Source organism: Camelus ferus, chromosome 5, assembly GCF_009834535.1.
Source record: "Camelus ferus isolate YT-003-E chromosome 5, BCGSAC_Cfer_1.0, whole genome shotgun sequence".
NCBI lineage: Eukaryota > Metazoa > Chordata > Mammalia > Artiodactyla > Camelidae > Camelus > Camelus ferus.
The window spans coordinates 47,213,802-47,237,602 of record NC_045700.1 but is presented as its reverse complement, the minus strand read 5'-3'; the positions used below and the strand labels follow the sequence as shown (position 1 = coordinate 47,237,602).

The 23,801-nt window shown below is 35.3% G+C and overlaps 1 protein-coding gene across 2 annotated transcripts in view; it reads left to right on the top strand.

Annotated features, from left to right (window-relative positions):
- OLA1 (Obg like ATPase 1) overlaps positions 1-12,284 on the top strand; it is a 138,430-nt gene extending 126,146 nt beyond the window's left edge. For both annotated transcript variants that reach the window (XM_032479714.1, XM_032479715.1), the window contains exons 8-11: positions 5,330-5,470; positions 6,157-6,253; positions 8,307-8,429; positions 11,771-12,284. In XM_032479714.1, coding sequence (XP_032335605.1) covers positions 5,330-5,470; positions 6,157-6,253; positions 8,307-8,429; positions 11,771-11,872 — 463 coding nt within the window. In that variant the 3' untranslated portion in view covers positions 11,873-12,284. The remainder of the gene's footprint in view (positions 1-5,329; positions 5,471-6,156; positions 6,254-8,306; positions 8,430-11,770) is intronic.
- Positions 12,285-23,801: the final 11,517 nt, after the last annotated feature.

The window sequence follows — 23,801 nt, the reverse complement described above, 5'->3', positions numbered from 1 at the left end:
CAGGGGATTCAGAGCAAACATTCCCCTTATACTTCCTGAAGTTCTAGTGACTTTTTCCTCTTGGTTTTGAGCCTGAGGGTTATAAGCAGGTGTTTTTCTATTATTCTCACTTCTCTCTTATCAGTGGTATAAGGTAGTTAGTATCTGCTTAGTTATCAGTTGGCTGCAGAGTTATCTCAGACATTTTATGCTTTCAGTTAATGTGCTTTTATTTTCAAAGTCCTTTAGTTCAGTGCTTCTGAAAGCTTAACATACATATGAAATACCTGAGAATATTGTTAAAATGCAGATTCTGAGATTCTGCTTTTCTAGGGAGCACCCAAGAGATAAGACCATACTTGGAGGAGTAAAGTTTAATTGTTCTGTACAAGTCCATAAAGCCAGACAAAACCATTGAAACTTGACATCTATTATATACATGAAAGATGGGTATCTCTTTTAGAAGAGGGATTAGATTTCCGACACTGATCAGTTAATCGGACTAGAGTTTTTTGGTATTTCTTCTTTCTCCCTCTTTTTTCCCTACTGACTTCCTTAATAACCCCCTTCTAATAACTTAATTCAAACAAAGAATTTTGAAGAGTTGGGAACTTGGGTTTTCTAGAGCTAATTTTTGACCTTGAATGAATATTGTTTATGGTATATTTTTCAGTCTGTATGTTGTTTGTGGTATTAATTTTAGTGCAGGTTTATGGTATTTATTACCATTTGTAGTTGAATGGCTAGTTGGACACAAAATGTTGAAAAGAATAAATTAAAATTCTTATTAAAGTACATTAGAGAAAATGATCTCAGGAGTTTAAGTTGCAAGAATTTAGGTTTATGCAGAATATCAAATAGCACCATTGAGATTACTCTCTTTCCCATTCTAAAGGTAAGTACTGTTTTGTAAGAAGTCTCAATTTGGATATGAGTATGAAGTTAATGAGTCTGTGTACCATATGTTAGAATCAAGTATGAAATCTATTTCTTCTTGTGGGTAATGATCAAAAAAAGTTTGAAAGCTGCTGTATTAGGACATAATAAAATGGAGGATTTAACTCTATCTAGTCCAGGGAGCTTCCAGTGAAGAGGGTGGACAGAGCCAATACAGGAACCTCCCTTCTTGTTTCTAATATATAGAAACATTAGAAAAATAACCAGGAAAGGATAGTATTGATGATGTGTGGTATTTTTAGTACACAGTAGGACTTGAAAGCAGGAAAAGGGATTCTCTGGGTGCCAAAAACAAAGAGGAAAGCTCAGTGATCATAGTAGGTGAACTCAACAGTATATGGCCCTCAGGGGAAGCTGACCTTACATGGCTTAGAGGCCTTGGTGTCTATATAGGAATAAGACTCAGCACAGGCCTCAGGCTACAGGTGCTGGAAGGAAGCTCACTCATAAAGCCTAGAAAGAACTGTTCTTTCCACGATTAAATACTAGAAAAATGCACCCCCCAACTCCCACCCCTTCCAAAAAAGGGAGAAAACTGTTACTCTCAGGAAATTATAGACTGGAACTGCACTGTAAGAAGGAAGGGGGTCTTAATTTGCATTGCCAATAACCTAGTGCAGAAACACTAGGCCTCAAAATGATCCAGAGCCCAAGACCCTCCATAAGGTCTTTGCCTGGAAGAAACAACCACAAAACTACCGCATTGATACATCTCAGCAACCCAGGAGTTGACCACAGTCTCTCTTGAAACATAACAGCTTCTGCCAAATGACCACACATTCAAGAACATCACAGCCTATACACAAGAACCAACTATTTTGAGAGTTCGTTAGCAGATGACAAGTGGTAGGGGACAGAGTTACACACAAGAAACTAGAATTAATTAGCACTCTCTGAAGGAACTTTTAAATTAATCTTTTAAAAATATTGAAAAGAAATAAGAATTTATGAAACAAGAGTAAAATGTTACCAAAAAAGAGCAGGTAGATTTTGAAATGTAATTTTTAGAAATAAAATTAGTATCTGGGAAGAGATATACAAACCACGTAAATTAACCCTAGGAAAATCAAATTATGGAATCTGAAATTTCAAGGCTGGATAAGGTCAGCTTATAAGACCAAAGGTAAATTTGAGACAATCTTTTAGAAATCTAATACTAATTTAATATTAAAGATCTCATTCTGCTTGAAGACTCTTAACACATCACTACTTGCCAGTGTATCTCAAAGCATCACCCTTTTAGCCTTAAAATTGATTGTCCCTGCTTTGTTCACTTTCTGTGGAATCATTACTAGGAAGATAAATACAATTAATGGCAGTTCCTCTTTCCATTTATCAATCATAAGACTTTGGGGAAACCATTGTGGCTCCATCTCTTTATGAGTAATCTCCAGCTTTATGCAATAATCTGTTCGTATATGTTTGTGAAATGAATGCTATGGAAGTCTACAGTTTAACTCTTTGGGAGTGTACTGTCTTTACTGTTTCTTCTCCCCTCATATAATTTGATTATCTTATGACAATATCATTATCATTATTATTTTGGTCACTAACAATTGAATAGTTTTCTTTAGATATTTGCTAACATTTGTATACAGAGATTATTATTCAGTCACTTTGACAGAATGTACCTGAAATTGTTTTTCTAGTAATGGTACTGAAATAGCCCTCATCTGCCCGTAACAGACATTTTTGAAATGACTAACTGTAGTTTGGGGTATGGTTTGTAGCAATAGAATAGACATTTTTCTGCAAAAGGTAACTGGTCCCAATGGGGTTCAAACTTGTGATCTTGGCCTCATTATCACACTCTTGTAACCATCAGGCCTAATAGATATATTATATGTATTTCAGTCTGTACTCTTGAAATCAGTTCATATTTTTAATTACCCAAGGCTTATTTGAAATATGTAATTAAAAATCACTTTGGGGCATTTCTCACTTTTGTTTGATAGTAAAAGTAACAAAAGTAAAGCAGACAGCCAAAGAACCTAACTCACTTTTCATCTTCCCTGTGTTTTCTATGACAGTGAAAGTCACAAAAGTAAAGCTTGCAGGCAAAGACCTAACTCACTTTACGGAGAGTGCTACGGTACCTTTTTCTTTTAGTGAGGCTGTAGCAGGTCTGATGTCAGTCACTTTAGAGACCTTTAGACCTCAGTGCTCATTTATTGCTAAAATGTACCAGCTCTGCTTCTGCATTATGAAGATCATCTGTCAACACTTTGAGATATTCTCCTTTGTTATTAAGCTTGTGATGCTCTACACTGTCAGGTTTTTTGCCAATTATAGTTAAGGTACAATGGTGTATTCACCAGATCAAAGTCTCACATTGGCGGTAGAGGAATGATTTGTAAGTCTTTATTCATCTGAATTGTACAATAGAACACCTGAGGAATGCAAATAATCCCTCTGAGGAATCTGCAGGAAAGGCTGTTAAAATGACAGGGTAGAACTATTGTTATTCTGAATTGATGTTTTAGCCAAAGTAATTATTTCTTATCTTGTTGTCTCATAACAGTTCTAGTTTTATTAGTTATTTTGACCATATTTATGAAATAAAATGTGTTTGATATTTTTCTATTATCCTTTTACCTGGCCTGTTTTATTTCACTTTCATTGAATTTATATTTGGTATGTGATTTTCTTTTTTTTAAATTACATATTTTATTCTGACTTGTATAGTAAGTGTATGTTACTAAACCATTGATGAGAACATTTTTAATGTACAGCTTTATTTGAATAGTGTAAATCTATAAAGTGACTTAGAATCTCATGTTGTTAAAGGCAGAAGTATCAATTTAAATTTTCATTTTTTTCCTTAACCTTTGCTTCATGACTTTGCATAAAAAAAATAGCTGGTTTGTATTCCCTGCTTTAAAGGACACATACTTTATTCCCAAATAAATCTTAGGGATTGGTCCATTATTTTTAGGATGTGACCGAAAAGAAAAAATAATACAAAGATCAAAAACAACTGATAACATATTAAATAAGTGAATCATTGGTTAGCCTGTATAACAAACATGTGCAAACTACTGTGTGAATTTTTCCTTTCTTTATCCCATCCTAAATTCTACTCAATAGGGCATATTTTAAATTTTCTAATAATTCTGATCCCTGCCATTTTCTTTCATAAGTGAGTGTTGATTAATTTGTGGTTTAGTTCTTGTGTTTCTTATCCACAAAAGTGACATTTGCATTGTTTATTTAAGGTTTCCTGCCAGTTTTTTTCCTTGGTAGTTATTAAAACCTTGGTCTAAATATGGGAGAGAAGTGGAACTGTGTAAGACTATGATATACATTAAACTATGAAATCTATATCCAGTTGTATACTAAGCTCTACTCCAGAATCATAGTCCTATATGCTATGGTTACCTGAGAATGAAAATGAATAATAGTAATTGCTGTTAGTATTTGTTTACTATGTACCAAACTTTACCCTTCTAGGTTCTTTACCTACAATATAATATGTACTATTATTATCTCCACAGATAAGGAAACTGAGGCTTAAAAAGTTTTAGTAACCTGCCCAGTAATAAAAAGCTAGCAAAGTTGTAGGACCAGAACCTAGTTAATGCATTCACTATACTTATTTCATTTATATTCTAACTACCACTTGGCTAAAACATTCCATGCTTTGGAAGAAAAAAAATCACTCAATAATTTTTTTTCAGGTAACACTTGGTGTCAATTTCCTAACTTGCCTTTCCAAACCCTTTGCTATTAAAGGAATTCATTTCCTCTGTAGTTCTGTTATTCATGATCCTACAAAAGTGAGATTCATAAAAACAATATGTACACAATCAACTAAGTTTGTAAATCTATATTTCTGGACACTTTTTTTTTTTTTGATTGGCAAAAATCTCCCTAAAAACCAGTGACAATGATAAGCTCTTGTTAGTCCAAGAAGGAACTGAACCAGGCATACAGCTATCTGGGTGTAACAAATTATTTATTTGTCAGAGCTCTTCAAAATTCAATGACACTTTATAGGTGTGATTCCTATACATAACAGAACTTTGTGTTTTTGCTTTGTAAAAATTTACTTTGTAAAGTAGAGAAAATAATAAATCATAACATTGAGATTTTCAAGGTCACAGGTATTAGTGCTGAATGAATTTAGTATAACTTTAAAAAGTTTAAAAATATTTGTATAATAGTTCCTATAGATAATGTGTTAAAGTAAAACTAGATTACAGTAAAATATTATGGTGTATACCTGAAGCAGTTGCTGCCTGTTAATGCCTTGACCTTGGAAAGCTATACACAAAAAGATGGCATCATAAAACCGTGCAATTCTTATGAATATGTATGTGCTACTTGATAATAATGAATGTGGTACAGTCATGCATGCACTACAAGATAATGTTGTGCCCTTTTTTGTCTACAGGTTGATAAAAATTAAAGAGTGGGTGGACAAGTATGACCCAGGTGCCTTGGTCATTCCTTTTAGTGGGGCCTTGGAACTCAAGTTGCAAGAATTGAGTGCTGAGGAGAGACAGAAGTATCTGGAAGCGAACATGACACAAAGGTTAATTAGCATTCATTTTCCCTACACTTTATTATCAACTATTTCCTTGCAGTAATTTAATTGCTTGCGCTGATAGAATAATAAATGACAGAGTAATTACCATTATAAAGAGGGAATCTTCTCCTTTCTTTACCATGAGACAGAGTGAAAAGATTTATTTTAAATTAAGTTTTTAACTGTCATCTGTCATCTCTCCACAGTGTTTTAATTATAACATAGGTATTAGTTATGTATATTTTTGAGAAGGAATGATCGCCAAAACTCTTTCGTCATGTTCAGTGGGGGAGGGGAAAGGGTGAATCAGTTGCCTTAATTTTTTCCGAGTAACAGTAATATATTGTTTAAACATTGGATTTCAATCAAATAATTTTGCTTTCATGACCCACATCCTGGAAATAATTGATATTGGAGGAAATTAATCAAAGAATGGGTAGATCAGATTTTGGGGGTTTTATAGTAAACAATTCAAAATGATATGTTTAGACTAACAATTAAAACCAATTTTAGAAGGGATTTTTTAGGAATAGTTTTATGCTTTCTGACCTCCTCAAGTGTATTATAAAAGAAGAATGGTCATTTACTAATATCTCTAACATTTTCTGCTTGAAATGCATAATTTTAGCTCTGTACTGATCTCTGGCACAATCAACTTATATGTTGAGTGAATTTGTTTCATTTTATTTCAGCGCTTTGCCAAAGATCATTAAGGCTGGGTTTGCAGCACTCCAACTAGAATACTTTTTCACTGCAGGCCCAGATGAAGTGCGTGCATGGACCATCAGGGTAAGATTCATACTTATTCATCAGCTATATCCAGTTCCACACTATTGAATTCAGATTGATATCACTGACTTTGAAGTTTGTCATGGTGGCGGTTAGCTAGTCATTACAGATGAGGTTTTTGTCCAGGATAACTTTAATTATTTGTGAGCTGCTGAACAGTGAAAGTGGAGCGGCATTGATTGAGGCAGGTAACAATTGATTCTGCCTATTACATAGTCTGAATTTCTTCATCCTGTAGAATCTGTCTACCCTCCTCCTGTGGTCAGAGATAAGACGCACCAGTATTGTGCTTGCTTAATCTGTGTGACTGGGTTTGTCTGCAGTGAAATTGATGTTGCTTTTCATTTTGTATTCGCTAAGTTTGTTTGGGTTGCGGGTGGTTCTTTCCTCCTTTGCTTTGCTCGGATTACATTTTCAGCAATAAAAGCAATATGACATCATTATGCTCTTCATAGATACACAGTTAGGCTCAAAGAGCTAAACTCAATGTGTGATAATTCATGCCTTTTTTTATTTGAATTCATAGAAATAGTGTTTATTTTTGCAATGTTATATACTCAGTCTTCTTTAATAATGTGATATGTATTTTAAATATTGATGTATAACTGATTACAACCAGAGAGAATGACTAATTTATTCCCAGAGGACAATAGAAACTGAACTGTAATGAGTTGCTTTTAAATGAAAATACATTGTGATATGGTGGTTACTCTTAAAAAATATTTTGAAATACATGAGGTCTGAAATAGTGTTACAGAATATAAAAATAATGTCAGAACTTTTAGAAATACTCAATGTCTTATTCATTCTTTTATTATACTTTTTTAATGTATGCTACATGAAAAAAATGTAGGGCTGCTTTGATTTCTGTTTTTACTGACTACCTTAATTTATTGTTGCATTTATTTTGATTTAAGATGGATAGGAACATGGAGTCAGTTCAACATAATGTTAAATGCGTTGTGTGAAAGTGAGATTCACTTTTCTTTGATCTCCTTTTTCCCTTGTTAAAAAAAAAGTTTGATTGACTTCTAACTAAGGTCCTTTTATACAGACTTGGAAAATAATGTCAAAGCAAATCTGAGTTGCTAAACAAATTGCCAGGGTTTATTTTTACTATATATTTTAAAGCCTTAAAACTTCCAAACTTAAGCATGTGCAGCAGGAAAGAAAACATGTTCTAGGCTTGAAAATGTGAAAGCTGGTTTATCTTAAGACTGATTGTAAGTATCCATGATTTAATGTGCTAAGATATTTAGTCAGGTAAGCATCAGTGAGTAGCCATATTAACCCAATACATCTTTTATTGTAAAAACTGTGCTTTATAGTGTCAGACTCCTTATCACTTTAACATGCTTTATTAAGCAGCCTTTAGGTCACCATTATTTCTCAGATATCTTTCCATGGTTCTGTGTGTCTGGAATGTATGTCCTTGTAATTTAACATATGGGGTAATTATAAGGCATTTCTCTTCCTGTATCAACTTGAATTTTCCTTCATGATGGTTAGAGGCAGGGTGCATTATGTAAAGTGTTCAGAATTTTATTATTAAAATTTTATGACGATTTCAAAATTATTTGCTGAGCATAGATTATATGATTTGTTGGAAATGCCTTTAAAATGTTCCTTTATATATTGATTTTTATATGTTCTTTAGATGAGCTGAAATTTCAAAGGCTTTTTATCTTTTTAAATCCTTTGATAATTCACCTTGAAAGCTACTTTAAAATCCTTATTTTTTCCACTGTGAAGAATAGAAAATCGAAATGAAACCTACGCCAAAACCAGACCACTGCATCTAAATCGATAAATCTGTGGATGACTGTTAGGAAAAACAAAGCCACGCTTCTTTAATATCTACTGATCTGTCTGTGCTAAGTCTGCTGCGCAGAGGTACCCAGTGTTGAAAATGTTCTAATTATATATTTGGCATCTTAACTGATATTAAACTAACTTTAAGTTGAGCCCAACTGCAGATCAGAGAAAAGAAACTCTACGCTTACCATCAATCATCTTAAATGCAATTAGTTTTCTCTGGTCTATCTTTTCAAAGAAAGGGACGAAGGCTCCTCAAGCTGCAGGAAAGATTCATACAGATTTTGAAAAAGGATTCATTATGGCTGAAGTGATGAAATACGAAGATTTTAAAGAGGAAGGTTCTGAAAATGCGGTCAAGGTAAGGAATTATTTTCTAGTTTCACATTTTATAATCTTTGCTAATATGAAGATACTCATGATTAAAATGAATGATAACTGTCTTTTAAACTGTGTGTCAGTGTTAGTGTTGCTATCAACTGATTGAAGAGCTGTAGATGTTTATGTGCTTTTAGACAATTTTTTAAATGTATGAATTGTCAGTAATTCTGTGGTGTTTTTCTAAAACTGAAATTTTTTTTAAAAACTAGCTTTAAGTAATTATAAATAATTTCAAAGAATTTGTTCACTGATGGCCAATGAAAAATTATACTTACTACATTTGAAGATCTGAAATAAAAGTAGTATATGTATGCTTATGATTAATTCAAAGAAAGCAATATGAATTTAGTTAAACAAAACCTGTTCTTGCTGAAACTTCATGGTTGTACTTTTTTTTTTTTTTTTTTAAGATCTTTGAGAACTTGATTTGCTTTCTCAACACTAGAGGGCAGGTCCAAAATTGTGCTTTATTTTAGCTAATAAGTATAATTTGATTTGCATCCACTAATACTGAAGCTATGTTATACATGAGTAATAAATGATTTTTTAAATGTAAATTCTGCTGCAGGCTTGATTTTGTTTGGCTTTATTAGATTTTACCTAGCAAAATCTACTAGGTATGTGTCCTCTCTAATTGATAGATAGGTCAAGTGATTAAAGTGACATCGTAAGAGGGCCTCTTTATCTTTAATTTGTTATTTGAAGACTACCACAGAAAATGTTAAAGAATTTAGAAGTCGCTCTTGTGTTTACTATTGCATAATTTGAAAGAAATGCAAAAAAGTTTATTTGAAGTTTAGTTTATTCTCATTGGTATCATTGGAAAGCTGATACTGAACAGCAGGACGTTAATAGAACTGTTTGAACCCCAGGAAGAGGAGGGGGAAATCTTGGTATAATTGGTTCAGTGTGGAATGAGAGCTATTTTTTTTTTTAAAGAAGTGAAAGAAGTTACAGTTTACAGCTAAATAAAGTCATTAACTTTTCGATGGTGTCATCTGTGTCAATAGATGGGTATGAAAATATAGTGTATTTAGATTGAACTTTGTCAGGAATACAAATTAGACTTGAAAAATCTCAGATTATTTTTCAACATGCTACATCATGCTGGCGTATATTTTTTTCCATAGAGTAAAGATGATTAAAATAAGGATGTTTTTCTGTTACTGGAATTCAGAAATCAGATGCTTCTTTTTTATGCTGTCATGGGATAAGCTTGTTTTACCAATCCTTAAATAGATGTCTATGTTGTAATAAACTTGAAAGATATATAAGTTGTGAATACTTCTTTTAACAATACAGAGAAATTTTATAATACACAATAAAATGATATTGTCTGCTTATAGAATTGCTTAACACTAACTGGGAGCTTTTATACTATAAATTGGAAAAGATTGACCTCTGACTTTTCAGCTTAGAATACCATTAAGTATTTTATGTAGGTTTTTTTAATCTCTAAAACTAACATTTCAAAATTTGAGCTCCAAATAAAATAAAGCATTTATGAATTGCTTTACGTTCTTATATTCAACAAATACGTACCTGCATATTATCAAGTAGATTTTAGGTTTGAGAGCCAAGATTGTGTATTTGTGTATGTATGTATGTATATGTATTTCTAACACCAGTGCAGCATAACTAATTTAATGCCAGTGCTGTGAACTATATACTGAATAGCTCTGTGTGGGCTTTGTAGTCTACAGGGATATCACATTATTAGCAATCATATCTGCTTAGGCAAAGCTGGCTTCTACAGATGGCTGCTTTCAAGTGCAAATGAACTGGTTAGACGTGTCTTGTTTAATACATACTCAAGATTCACAAATGGGTATTGATTTTTTTTCTCAACCAGTGTTTCTGATAGCAGTGGAAATGGATTAAATGGTCTCTAGAGAATTTAAAGGAACACTGTCACCTTTAATTAGTAGTAAACGAGTGATAACAAAGTATATAAACTTATATTAATATACCATGTCAATATGTGTTTGATTTAAATTGTCTATATAGTTTTATAGCATTGGGCTTTAGATTCTCAAAATAAGTAGCATATGGGGTTCCATACATCACACCTTTACAAAAATCATGTCAGAGCATCTGTGTGTGCCTTTTTTAATGTTATGGTATATTGGCTTTTTAAAAATTAGCATCATTTTAATAGCACTTATTATTAGTAAATGATTTTTTTATATATGGTCTAGATAATTGGAATATGCTTTCTAGGGCTCTATGATCTGATTTGTTGATTTTAATTTCAGATGTATGATCTTTCTTAGTGTTGTTTCTGATTAATATAATTGGACTTGACTGTGAACACTCTTATCAGTATCTTCAAAGGGAAGTACTAATCTTGTTGGGCAAAGGTTTCGTGTTGTCAGTAAATTCCAACAGAAGGAAAATGCTTTTGAAAATTTTTTCCAAAAGATCCTGAAGTCCTCAATGTTGCATGGTCAGTGTGTGGTCATGTGGGACTGGGTTGGTTGTGTACTGTGGGAAGTGTGGATGTCATAGATGTTGAAGAGCCTGTTGTGCTTAGGATGAAGGATGTGTGCTGTGCCACAGGGTGAACCTGGGTCTCGGGACCCGCTGCTTGTTTGTATTAGAATTACCAGCAGATTGCTTGTCTTCATCTGCATGCCAGCAGGTGGAATCAGTTGCTTTGCCGACTAATTTACAAGTGAAAAAAAAATGTCTTTGCAGTTCCAACCTGTTAGAGTCTTCTTGTAACTAGGGCCATAAGTCACTCAACTTCTCTGTGATGAATTCTAGTTTACACCACTATGTATGGCTATTGTTGAGACTAAATTAAAAGCCACAAGGAAATTAATTAAAAATCTGTACCTTACAGTTGATAATAGTTTTCCTTGTAGCAAACTGTCTTTTTGGCATCATCGATATCACCAAAGAATTTCTTTAAGCAAATGAAGCGGCTTTAACCTAGTTGTATAATTATTTTTTCTGCCTGGTTTGATCTGTTTTGTTACAGTGACTTGCCGGATGTTTGCAGACACATCAGAAATGTACCATAAACAGCATGTAATGAAACTTAATGATATTGGTATAATTACATTTATGTACCAACAATTTAGTGGAGAATACATTATGATTATGTATATATGGAAAGTCTAGTGCTGCCCGAATCAGGAATACTTTGCTTCTCTCCAAGTCTGGTTTTGAACTTGTATGCCTTCCTATATTTCTTTTTTTTTTTTTTTCCCTTTAGTATGACCCAAGAAGTATAATACTTATTGCATGTGTTCCTACCATTTACCTCATATATTGAATTGTGAAATAACCCATTTCCTCTGTATTTCCTATTTACAGGCTGCTGGAAAGTACAGACAACAAGGCAGAAATTATATTGTTGAAGATGGAGATATTATCTTCTTCAAATTTAATACACCTCAGCAACCGAAGAAGAAATAAATTTTAATTATTGATCAGATAAACATGCAAGTTCCAAAAGGCATATGCTTTTTTTAAAATTAAAATTTCTGAGAACTGAAGGGGCAAATAGAGTTGGGGGATGGGACTCTTCTACAAACAGAATTATTTTTATTTGTTTTAAAATTAAAATACTGTGTACCTCCAATGAAATGCGAGTTCACTAAATGTGAACAGCTTTGCTTTTCATGTGATTAAGACCCTACTCCAAATTGTAGAAGCTTTTCAGGAACCATATTACTCTCATGATACTTCATTAATCTCCATCATGTATGCCAAGCCTGACACATTTGACAGTGAGGACAATGTGGCTTGCTCCTTTTTGAATCTACAGATAATGCATGTTTTACAGTACTCCAGATGTCTACACTCAATAAAACATTTGACAAAACCAGCCTTGGTGTGCTTGGGGATGTCTGTATTGACTGACTGTGGTGTGCTGAATGCGATACGGCACCTGGCGGTTGCTGATTACAGAATTTTAAGGCATGTGTATGACACAGTAACTGGCATGTGGGGCAGCTGGAATTGTGTCTTAAAAGTGGGTCTTTCATGGGAATCAGAAGAATAGTATACAGGGGCTTGTCTCAAGAAAGTTAGTTAATTTGTAGATGGACATTTATTGACAGATGATAGCAACGATATTCCAAAGGATGTAACATACGTGACTGTGACCAAAAAGAAAATAATGCTGGAAAAAAGTCTGCTTCAAAAATTAAAGAATTTGTTGTTGTTTTTGTTGTTCTGACCATATTGAAGAGAGCGCTCATTTTTAATCATTCCTTTGAAATTATGAAATTATTGTGAAAACTAACCCTTTCATATCTGGTGGGTTATACTTTTGTTTCGATTTAGAGTGAGTATAAAGAGTTCATTGCTAAAAAGATTAGACCTTGAAAATTATAAAACTTTTTTTATACTTGCTGTTAAAATACTTTAAGACCAGTTGAAATTTTAATGTATGTAAGTCAAGCACTTTCTAAAATTGTAGCAGAAAATTATAAAAGAAAATAATGATAAATTACTTAACTGGAGCTCATTGCCACTTAGCCTTTTTATCTTATGACAGTCTTACTTAGAGTCCCCTCCTCTCTGAGCCCTCCCTTTCTTTCTCCGTTAACACTCCTGCAAGACCGCCCTTGTCCCCCTCCATGGCCCTTTTGAGCTGCTCTGTGATCAGAGGACCATTTCAGTGAAGTACAGATCCCAACCTGAGCCAGCCCTTGCCTCTGCTGTGTTGCTTTGTTCCATTAAAGATAAGGAAGTTTTAAAACACACACACATAAACTTAACATTGAAAGTTTACTTAATGTAACACAAAAAAACAAGAAAAGAAGTGATTTTAAAGGTGATTTGCTATACAGAAGAAAGGATTTTTAAAGAGGATTCAGTTGAGTCACGGATATAATTTAGAAGCTCTTTAGTGAGTATGCTCTTTTTGAGATTCAAGTAATGATCTTTTGCTAACATAAAAATTAGTAAACTGCAGCAGAGAAATAAGAATAGAATTAAGTGAAAACCTTTCTTAAAAAAGAACTAAGTAAAACATAAATGAAACTTAGGTACAGGTGTAGTTGACCAAGTTTGCAGTGAAAATTCCTGTTATATATCTGTGTTAGAGGAATGTATAGATTAGTGGATTGTTAGGGATTTCAGCAGTATAAGAAGAAATCCAATCTCTTGGTTTTGAGTCCTCTCCAAATAAATTGCATAGACTTCTTAAAGAAGTTTGAAATCTCATGAAAAAGCTTTTAAGATTGTGTAATTTTACTAACTCTAACTTCTAATGTGATAATTGCACATTGCAGAACAGAACCATTAATAAGAGAAAGCAGTTAGTTTTGAGGTAACTACATTCATTAGGAGCTGAAATTAAATGCTAAAAATGTTTAATTTAGTTAGAAGTTCTGCAACATTCTATATGTATAAAAATTTGTCTTTTCTACAAAAGTTGAGAATTCCAAGAATTTTGCATGTAGACAACTGGGTATGTGCCTATATGTTCATGTTTTCTCTCCTTTAATATTGGTGGTAATTAATGTATTTTTAGGATTATAAGTGCATTTTTCCCACCTGCCTGTAGACCCATCTTAATCAGATTTGTAGTTAAGAGATTTGATTTGAAAAAAGTTCGTGATAAGCATTTAGTGTGGTTGTATCATTATTACCTTCGTAACTTCACTTTGGGCATGGCTCAAATCAGAACCAGAACCCCCCTAAAAAGCACAGAATCTTTTCATTGTTAACATAGGTGCATAAGCTTCTGTTCACTTTTAATTTGTCAGCTCCATTTGGAGAGTAAGTTTTCCTACTCATGAGTAATCAGCTTTCCTGCATCAAAATCCAGATTGATGCTTACCTGTAGTTGTCTCTTAGTATTATATTCTCAAAGCTCCTTTGTAACAACTCTGTCCCCTCTCATTCAAAGAGTCAGAGACAGAAAATCCCTTCCTTTCCTGTCTCATATTTTTTTGATTAGTCTACTTAAATGCACTTAATAGTCTATTATTATTATTATTATTATTATTATTATTATTATTACTTTACCAGAGACTTCAGAATTGTTGTTTCTAACAGCACAGTGCTTTAGCTGGGAAAATTGATCTCATTTTAAGCTTGTAAAAATATACTCTAGTGATAGAATAAAAGAGCTAGGTTTGACTTTTGAGTGACTTTGTCTCCTAACTGACTTGGGGCCCCATATAAAAACTGACAGTTCTTGGTTTGCCTTCATGTTCTGTTAATATCCTGAACCACTTGTAAATTAGTGTCTCAATGAGAAGCCCCATGTTGCAATTAGGAATCAAAAAAAGAGGAGACTTGTGACCCCTAGGGTGGCACTTCACAGAGTTTTCATATATCGGATGTGGTTCTTGGCTTTGCAGGTCCAGGGACTTGATTTTTTCAGCTCAGCTGATGCTGTGTGTGACATTTTCCAAACTTCTAGGAGTCTAATTTATAAACTAGAATCCCAGTTTCTTTCATTTACAGATGTTCCTGATATATAAATAATAAATGGTGGTGAAGGACCATACTCAGGAGGCCAGTTTGAATCCTGACTACACCACTTCCTAGTTGTGTGACCTTGGTTAGGTAAGTTACTTGACTACTCTGAGCCTATTTCTTCTGCTGTAAATCATGGATAATGGACCAGCCTCATGGGGTGGTTGTGAGGATTAAATGAATTTATACATGTACAAACGTACCTCAGATATATTACGGGTTCCAAACCACTGCAATGAAGCTAATACTGCATTTTGTAATGTGAATTTTTTGGTTTCCCAATGCATATAAAATTAGTTTACACTATACTGTAATCTGTTAAGTGTACAATAGCATTATGTCTAAAAAACCAACGAACATACCTTAATTTAAAAGTACTGCTAAAAAAAAATGCTAACCATCCACTTGAGCCTTCAGTAAGTTGTAATATTTTGCAGTAGTAACACCAAAGAGCACTCATCAACAGCTCACTACAACAAATATGATAATAATGAAAAAGTTTGAAATGTGAGAATACCAAAATGTGATACAGACGCACAAGTGAGCAAATGCTATTGGAAATATAGCACTGATAGACTTGCCCAACACAGGCTTACCACAAACCTTCAATTTGTTAAAAAAAAAAAAAAAAAAGGCAGTATCTGTAAAATGCAATAAAGTGAGGTATGCCTGTAAAACGCTAAAATTGCTTAGTAACTAGTAAGTACCTAGTAAATGTTAGCAATTCTTTTAACTTATAATTTGGAGTGCTTCTTTCTAGCATCTGTGTCCACTCGAGACAAAACCATAGAACAATGAGTTGCTTGGTTAAGTATAAAATTAGAAGAGAGAAATGTAAATTTTCTTTAGGAAATCACTTCCAGGACTTCTAATGAATGTCCCTAGTTGAGGTTACCTTCTGTCTATTTGATCAGTAGGTCATTTTATTAGTCCTGTCTCTGTAAGATCACAGTAAAAAGGGGCACAAATAATTACGGTATTTCTTCCAAAGACACATAAAAATGAGAGATAATAGAGGGATTTGCCTTCTTAGCATCCTAGACTTTCAAGCTCTAGGCTGTGCAACAGAGTTCTTAGTGAAGCATGAAAAAAACTCAGTCACATGATTTGGAATTCTCAGATCCAGCTCTTCCTTTGACTGAATTTTTGATTCCCCAACCAGAGAATGACCAATTTTGATGCTGTTCTTGGGGAGCATTTCTGTATCTGCTTTCTTATATGGATGATAGAGTTGCTTTCATGCTTTGGCAAGCAACTAGGGAAGGAAGACACTTTCATAAGGGCCTGTACATGTGGCCTGCATTTGAGGGCCTGCAGAGCCCACCCAGTAAGGTCAGTGCGGTCTATTGCCACCAGAGCGTGGGAGAGGAGGATAGTGATACGTTCAGTTCTTTGATTCTCCTTCTGGTCTTCATGCAAATTGCCCTTTTTTTCTGGTGATAAAAATCTTGGTTGCCTTAGAGAATAAGGAATAGATCACGTCTTCGTTTAATTAAGTTTCAGTCACATTTTCCTCATCCTCTTGATATTGTTTTATAAAACACTTTACTCCCCAGATCATAACTATAAACTATTTGTTTGAAGAAGGTTATTTGCACATTATTTGATCCATTCTATGTTGATTTTACTCTGAGAAAATGGTATTATATGAGAGTATGCTTATTGTCTACCAGAAAGCATTCTTTCTCCGCAGTTTAAATAGAGCGTATCTGTAAGATGCAATAAAGTGAGGTATGCCTGTAAAACGCTAAATGGGCACATAACCTGGGCACATGGTTGACCTGCTGCAGATTATTACTCAGACTCTGCAGCTAAGAGTAGGTGCAGGATTGAGCTCCTGTCAGTGGAATGCGAATGCAGGCTGATTCCAGAGATAGGCCTTAAAACATTGGATCTGTGCTCTCCTCAGCAGCTATTTTCCTTCCAGAGAACCCATTATTAATAATGCATATGAGGACAGCCCCTTAGGGGACAGTGGAGCAACAATATGGCAGGAACCTGCATCTCTGAAGGACTCTAGAGAGCAGAGTACCCAGTAACCTGCTTCCCTGGGACTGGTATGTGAAAGAGAAGTAAACTTCAGTATTTAAGCTACTGTATTTGAGCTACCATATTTCTGTTGTAGCAGCTTAGCTTTTTGCTCTAGCAAATATAGACATTTTCTGTTCTTGTCTCCATTATACCTTCTTTGGAGTTTATAACTTCTGTTCTGTGTTATGAACACAGCTTTATTGGGTGGAAAGAGCTTCCAATCAGATCTAGATCAGATTCCACTTCCACCACTTAGATGTCACCTTCTGCAAATTACTCTTCCTGCCTTGCCTTAGATTCTTCATAGGTATAATGAAGATCAAAGATTAAATGGCCTAGTATGAAAGGACTAAAGAGAGTTTTCGTATATAATAGCTACACAATAAATGTAAATTCCAGAGAGTTCCCTTTAACATCACCTAAAGTAAACACTGTTAACGGGCCCAATCCTTACATACCATACACAAGAAAATACAGAGCATGTTTTTCTGGGGTTATTTAAATACTTGTCCTGTAGAAGAAATATTAATATTTTAGTATTGCTAAAGAATTTTCTGAAAGAGGAAATAGTTGAATTGAGTGATAAGTGTTGATATTTTGCTAATAACATGCCAGGACTTCATATAAATCATTGAATTCTCAGGCTGAAAATGTCATTTCAGAGTATCCTGCTTAACTTACCTACTGTAAATAAGAAGTAACTGAGGAGCAGAGAGATTAAGTAATACTAACTGTAATGACAAGTCATAAAATAATAAACTATGTTGTTGCAAAGATTAATTTATAAATTCATTATTTGGAAGTTGATATTAATTTTCACATAGAAAATGGTTATTGTATTTTCAGGGTAGCCACAAAATCCTGTTCACCACAGTGTCACTGAAATTCTGTAGGGAGTCTTGGACAGCCAAGAAAAAAGGCTAAGGAAGTCTAACATCTCAGGGTAGGGGGTAGGTGAGTGGTAGAGTTCATGCCTAGCATGCACGAGGTCCTGGATTCAATCCCCAGTACCTCCATTAAAACTAAAGAAATAAACCTAATTACCTCTCCCCCCAAACAAAATTGTTAAAAAATCATAAAATTGCTTGATTGAAAAAAAAAAAGAATGAGAAAAAGATCACAAACATCTCAACATGGTAACTGGGCAACTGAGATCATTGATCATCTGGCCACAGCCTACTTCTCTCGTTATTCCTTTTTTTGTAAAGACACGAGGAAATTAAATTCTTTAACCAAAATTACACAGCTAATTATTTCCTCTGTCAAAAAAAAAAAAGAAGATGGTCGTTTTTTTCAACTAGTACAGTAGACCATTATTTGCATTGAATGACCCATTTTGGCCTTAATGAATAGAAACAAGTTTGGGAGGGTAGGATGAAAATCCTACCAGCCTGGATCATATATATTTAAAAGGTTTCAGCAATACACGTTTTTCCCATTAGTCCAAACTAGAATATCCACAAGCAGTTTCTAAAAATAAATAAATGATTAGGGATGAGTAGAGATGAGGGAATAGCCAGCAGACCCTTGTGATGCCCCTATTTCCTCACCTCACCCTTTGTCCTTTGAATTATTGTTACCTGAGAATTATAAAGGAGTATTTGTCCTAAAGAAATGAAGGATGTGGAAATTAGAAGGAAAAAAAAAAAAAGCTTAAAAAGTATCCTACTCAGTGAAAATGTGCTGCCCCTCTACTGCTAAGGTGGAGGGCACGCTCTACATTTTTATCTGAGGAGCAGATGTACATATATGCACATTTTCATGCAGCTGTACAGTTGAGACTTGAGTATTTTACTGTATACCTCTGTTTTAAAAAGAAAAAAATACATCCCTCAGTTAAACGATTGGTTGGTAAAGCCCTTATGTCCAAAGCATTACTACAATATTAAGTCTTCATAACGTGCTTATGTACTTGAAGGTTTTTAAAATTTTGGTTAGTGATGATATCGATATACAAACCGCATACAAAAAGTTTGTTAATGCTTAAGATAGCCACATTTCACAAATGAACAAGATGTATTATTTCAGGAATTATGTTACAAGACTGGTTCCCATAGATGAGAAGGTAAATTATTTTCTGTGATCCAAAGAATTGAATGACTTCTAGGTTTTTAGCCTGAGCAAATGGATGCATGATGGTGCCACTTACTGAGACGAGAAAGACTTGGGGGAGAAGCAGGTATAGGATGTGTGTGGGGAAGGGAATCAAGAATCTGTTTTGAATGTAGGTGACACTGCCTAACTTCAAGACTTACTATAAAGCTACAGCAATCAAAACAGTGTGATGTTGGTGAAAGAATAGACAAATAGATCAAGAACAGAATAGAGAACCCAGAAATAGGCCCACATAAATATAGTCAACTGACCGTTGACAAAGGAGCAAAGGCAATACAATGGAGCAAAGATTTTCAACAAATCTTTCAAACAGATGGTGTTGGAACAAGTTGATGTTCACATCCAAAAAAAAAAAAAAAAAAAGATCTGGACACAGACCTTACATCTTTTGCAAAAAGTAACTCAGAATAAATCACAGACCTAAATGTAAACATGCAGAACCATAAAAGTCCTGGAAGATAACATAGGAGAAAATCTAGATGACCTTGGGTATGGTGATGACATTTTATATATGACAAAGATAACAATCCATAAAAGAAAGAATTGATGAGTTACATTAAAATTAAAAACTTATGCTCTGCAGAAGACACTGTCAAGAAAATGAGAAGACAAGCCGCAGACTGGGAGGAAATATTTGCAGAAGACATATCTGAAAAAGAACTATTACCCAAAGTATACAATGAACTCTTGAAACTCAACAATAAGAAAAACAACCCAATTAAAAATATTTTAAATATAGGTTCAAGATGCCCTTTAAACACCTTTGGGTAGATATCAAGTTGGCCTCTAGCTACATGTATCTGAAGCTCAGAGGAAAGTTTGAGGCAGCAGATATATAAATTTAGAATCATCACTATATGGATGGTGTTTAAAAGCTGGGGACTGGAGTAGATCACCCAGACTAGGGAGAGTGTATAAAAAGAGAAGAGGAAAGGGCCCAAGAATGAGTCTAGTACAGAGGTCAAGGAAAGGAGTAGAGATCAGCAGAACAGACTGAAAGAAGCAGCTAATGACAGGAACAAACCAAAAAAGTACAGTCAGAGCAACCAAGAGAAAGCAGTTTCAAAAGGAAAGCAAATGCTGCTGAGCAGTTGAAAAAGAGGAAGATAAAGATGTGCTGGTTGACAAGTTTCATTTGAAAGCCAAGTTTGGATTACTCTTTTGAGAAGTTTTTCTCTGAAGGAGACAAGAGAAATGGGTTAGTGGCTGGAGGGAGATGTTCAGGTAAGAGGATGGGTGAGTGGGTTGGTTGGTTGCTTGCTTTGTTTTATTTTGGTTCTGTGTGATGGGAAATGCTAGAGCATGTCTGGATGTTGATAGGTATGCTCCTGAAGGGGAGAGTTTGAGGCTGTTGAGGCAAGAGACACAGGAGGAGACAGAAGAATTGTAGCTTTGAGAAGCTGTGGGGTGAGCAGGCACAAACTGGAACACTGGTGGGGGAACTGCCCTTTGGTAGATGCAGGAATGCTGCTTCCACTCAAATAGAAGACAGTGGGAACTTGGGTAGAGGTGTAGCTTGTTTTCCCAGTGATGTTTGGATCGAAGCCATAGCAGAGGGTGTGTGGAGAGAGTAGATTTGAAGGGATAACAGAAGTTTTTCCACAAGCCACTTCAACTTGCCCTTTGGCTTTTGTTTTTTCTTTTTCTTTTTTAAACCATATTTCCAGGGGCTAGCACAGTTCGAGTCAACTCCCAGTTGCTTCAGAAGGATTCCAGAATCAGCGGGGACAGTGCATCAGCTGAGTGTCAGTCCTGAGGGAATGGGCACCTTCTCACCCCTTGTGCTCCTGCGCTTTACCTTGTTGCAGGAATAGGAAAAACCAGTGCTTAAGGTAATCTCTCATGAGGCTCTGCGTTTTATCTTTCTATTTTTGTGATAAGATTCCTCAGTTCTTGCTCTCGTGAGGACTGCCAAATATGAGCAGTTTCTGTTTAGGGCAACTACCCTTCTTCAAAAAAGTTTTAGTCTCGGCAGAGAATAGCAGTTACAGCTGCTGCTATCAGTGATTTAAATGAGGGTGTTGTTGGGGGCAGTGTACAGTTCATAGCCTTTCATTTCAATCCATTGAAATCCCATGGTAGTGCAGACAAGAAAGCATGTCTTGAACTTTCGTGGCTCTTGCCTGAGTGAATTAACTAGCCCTGTTAACTAATATTTTTCTGCCCCCTCTGAGGACCCTTGTCTTTAGAATTCACTGCTCTCTGGGTTGAACAAAGCCTCCAGTTTGCTGCTCCTCTGTTCTGCAGCTTGAGAGCAAGCATATTTGCTCTGGTCAAACTCTGTGTGTAAGTGATATCAGCCATTTGGCTGATTATATTTGTATCATTTTGGAGTGAATTTCAGGGACCTCGGGACATGATTCCTTTTTTACTTGAAAATAGATTTAATGAGGAAATGTATTAGATTTTGCCAAGTTTTATTTCCAAGGAGGGAGCCTGTCCCATGGCTTAACTCCTACAAAGCCAAATCTGATGTCTGGCTTGACTAAGATCTTTACCCAATCTAGACAGTATAACAAATGAGAGATATATTTCCTTTCTTATGCATTCTTTGAAAGTAATGACCAGCTCAGGCATTAGGACCAATGTCCCACCTTTTACCTGCTAATGCCGCCAAACATCACAAACACTGTTGATTACTTACCCATAACCATCTTCCATACCCAGTACACCCCCCTTTCCTTGCAAAAAAATCTCAATTTTATTCAACAGAGAGTAAGTTTGCCCAGCTCCAGGAAATGCATTATTACTGGTCTAAATTCATCATGTAATCTCCCTTCTCCTCTGCCAGGGATAGGGATAGGCAGGTGACCCAGCTCTGGCCTGTGAAATGTAAAGAGGTCTGGAGAGGGCTCTTGGCAGAGCTTTGGGGGGAAAATTCCTCCCTGATCAAAAGAGACTGACAAGAAGACTTTGCCTCACTCTTTTCCCTCCTGCTACGAGGGACTTGGGGGTGAATTCCAGGGCCGTCTGGACATCATTCCTTTATTATTTGAAAATAGATTTAGTAAAGAACTGTATTTGGAGCTATGGAAAAGGAAAGCCAAGAGATGGGCAAAGAAGCGTCCCTAACTGTTGGCCAATACTGGGTCAGCCTCCCTCCAGACACTTTCTTTGTGCAAGAATTAAATGCCTTCATTGTTTAAGCCACTTTTAGGTGAGTATTCTGTTACTTGCAGCTAAAAGCCTCCAGATACACCTGACTTCACAGAACTTACTATGCTCAAGAGCATTTATAACTAACACTCTCTATCCCGACTCAACATAAACAATTCCCCATCATCCACTTGGCTGTTAAGCCACGGCTCCTTAGTAGCTTGTTGTGTATAGTTAAAGGTCCAAGAGTATTATAAAAGCAAAATGTTTTAATTCTTCTGATTTTCTAGTGCACTTTGGCTAAGTGGAATATTATAAATAAAATACTTTTTCATTAACTGATCTATAGAAAAGTGAATGTTAGTATTCCCAAATAGCCGTTTTAAGAGTTTTCTTCTTTAAAGTGTTTTTCAGCCTTTCTGGTTCAGAATTTGAGTTCTTGACTGGATCAGCCTTTGGGAATTATTGAAAACCAACCATAAACAGCCTCTGCTATTGCCTAAGGCAGTCACTGTGGGTTCTTTTTAATGCTATGAAAGATCACCTGTGTTATTAAAATCCCAAATATTCTTCCTCCTTTATGGCTTGGCATTTCTTAACCTCATTTGTCCATAACTTCAGCACTTTATCCATGTTTATTACTAGAAGCTTAAATTTGTTCTGTATTAAATATTTTTATTACAGTTTTTCCTCTTTTCCAACCCATTCACATTTCTATAACTTATATCCCTGAAAATGTGGGAATATGGCCAAACCTCATTGTGGGGACTACTAGGTCAAATTGGAAGATGATGATACTGTCATTTGTGATTAACTACCAAAAGCACACTTCAGTTTACCAGGTTTTCTGTTTTTCTTATCTTTACCTGAGAGTAAAATTAAGGTGTTTAGGTTTGAACTAGCCCCAGGAAATTCCTGACATTTTGTAATAAGCAAAAACAGTCTTAAACTAACATTTGCTCAGAGCCTACAATAAACCATGCAACAAGCCTAGAGGGAATAAGCACAACTTTCTCTTCATTCTGAGCTTTAGCTTTTATGTTGGCCAAGGCAGATTTAGTTACTGACAGTAGATACAAGCTTATTTGCTAGCTGAATGAAATGGGATTGGGGAGAGGAGAAGGAAGAGTGACAAAAGAACAAAGAACACTGACCAACTTAGGACATAATTCTTCCAGTAAACTCAGTGCAGAATTTGTAGTGCATTTCCGCAAGTGGTTTATGGAACTTATTTTCAGATTCTACATAGAGCACTGATTGCATCAAGCAGATGAAGAATTCATCTCCTGCATCCCTGGAACAATGACTGTAAACTTGTTCATTAAATTCAACAAGCATGTTTGAGCCAGGCCTGTGCCAACTACTAAGGACTATCAGCCTCTTGAAACCCAGGCCTGTGGAGAAGGGGTTTCAAAGTTGTCTTGATAGTACCCACTGGATTTTAATATATGGAGGTGACTGAGTGACAACACAGAGAGGCTAATGCCACTGAAAGAAGATTGTGATTACCTACATTTCCCAAGAGAAAGGAGCCTGCTGTACTACACAGGGCCCTATGGGGTAGTACCAGGTCTGGTCAGGAGGCAAAAGCAGCAAGGGCAAAAGATGGCCCAGGCCTTTACTGTTTTCCCAGGAAAGGCAAAGCAAGGCAGGGAAAACAGCTGAG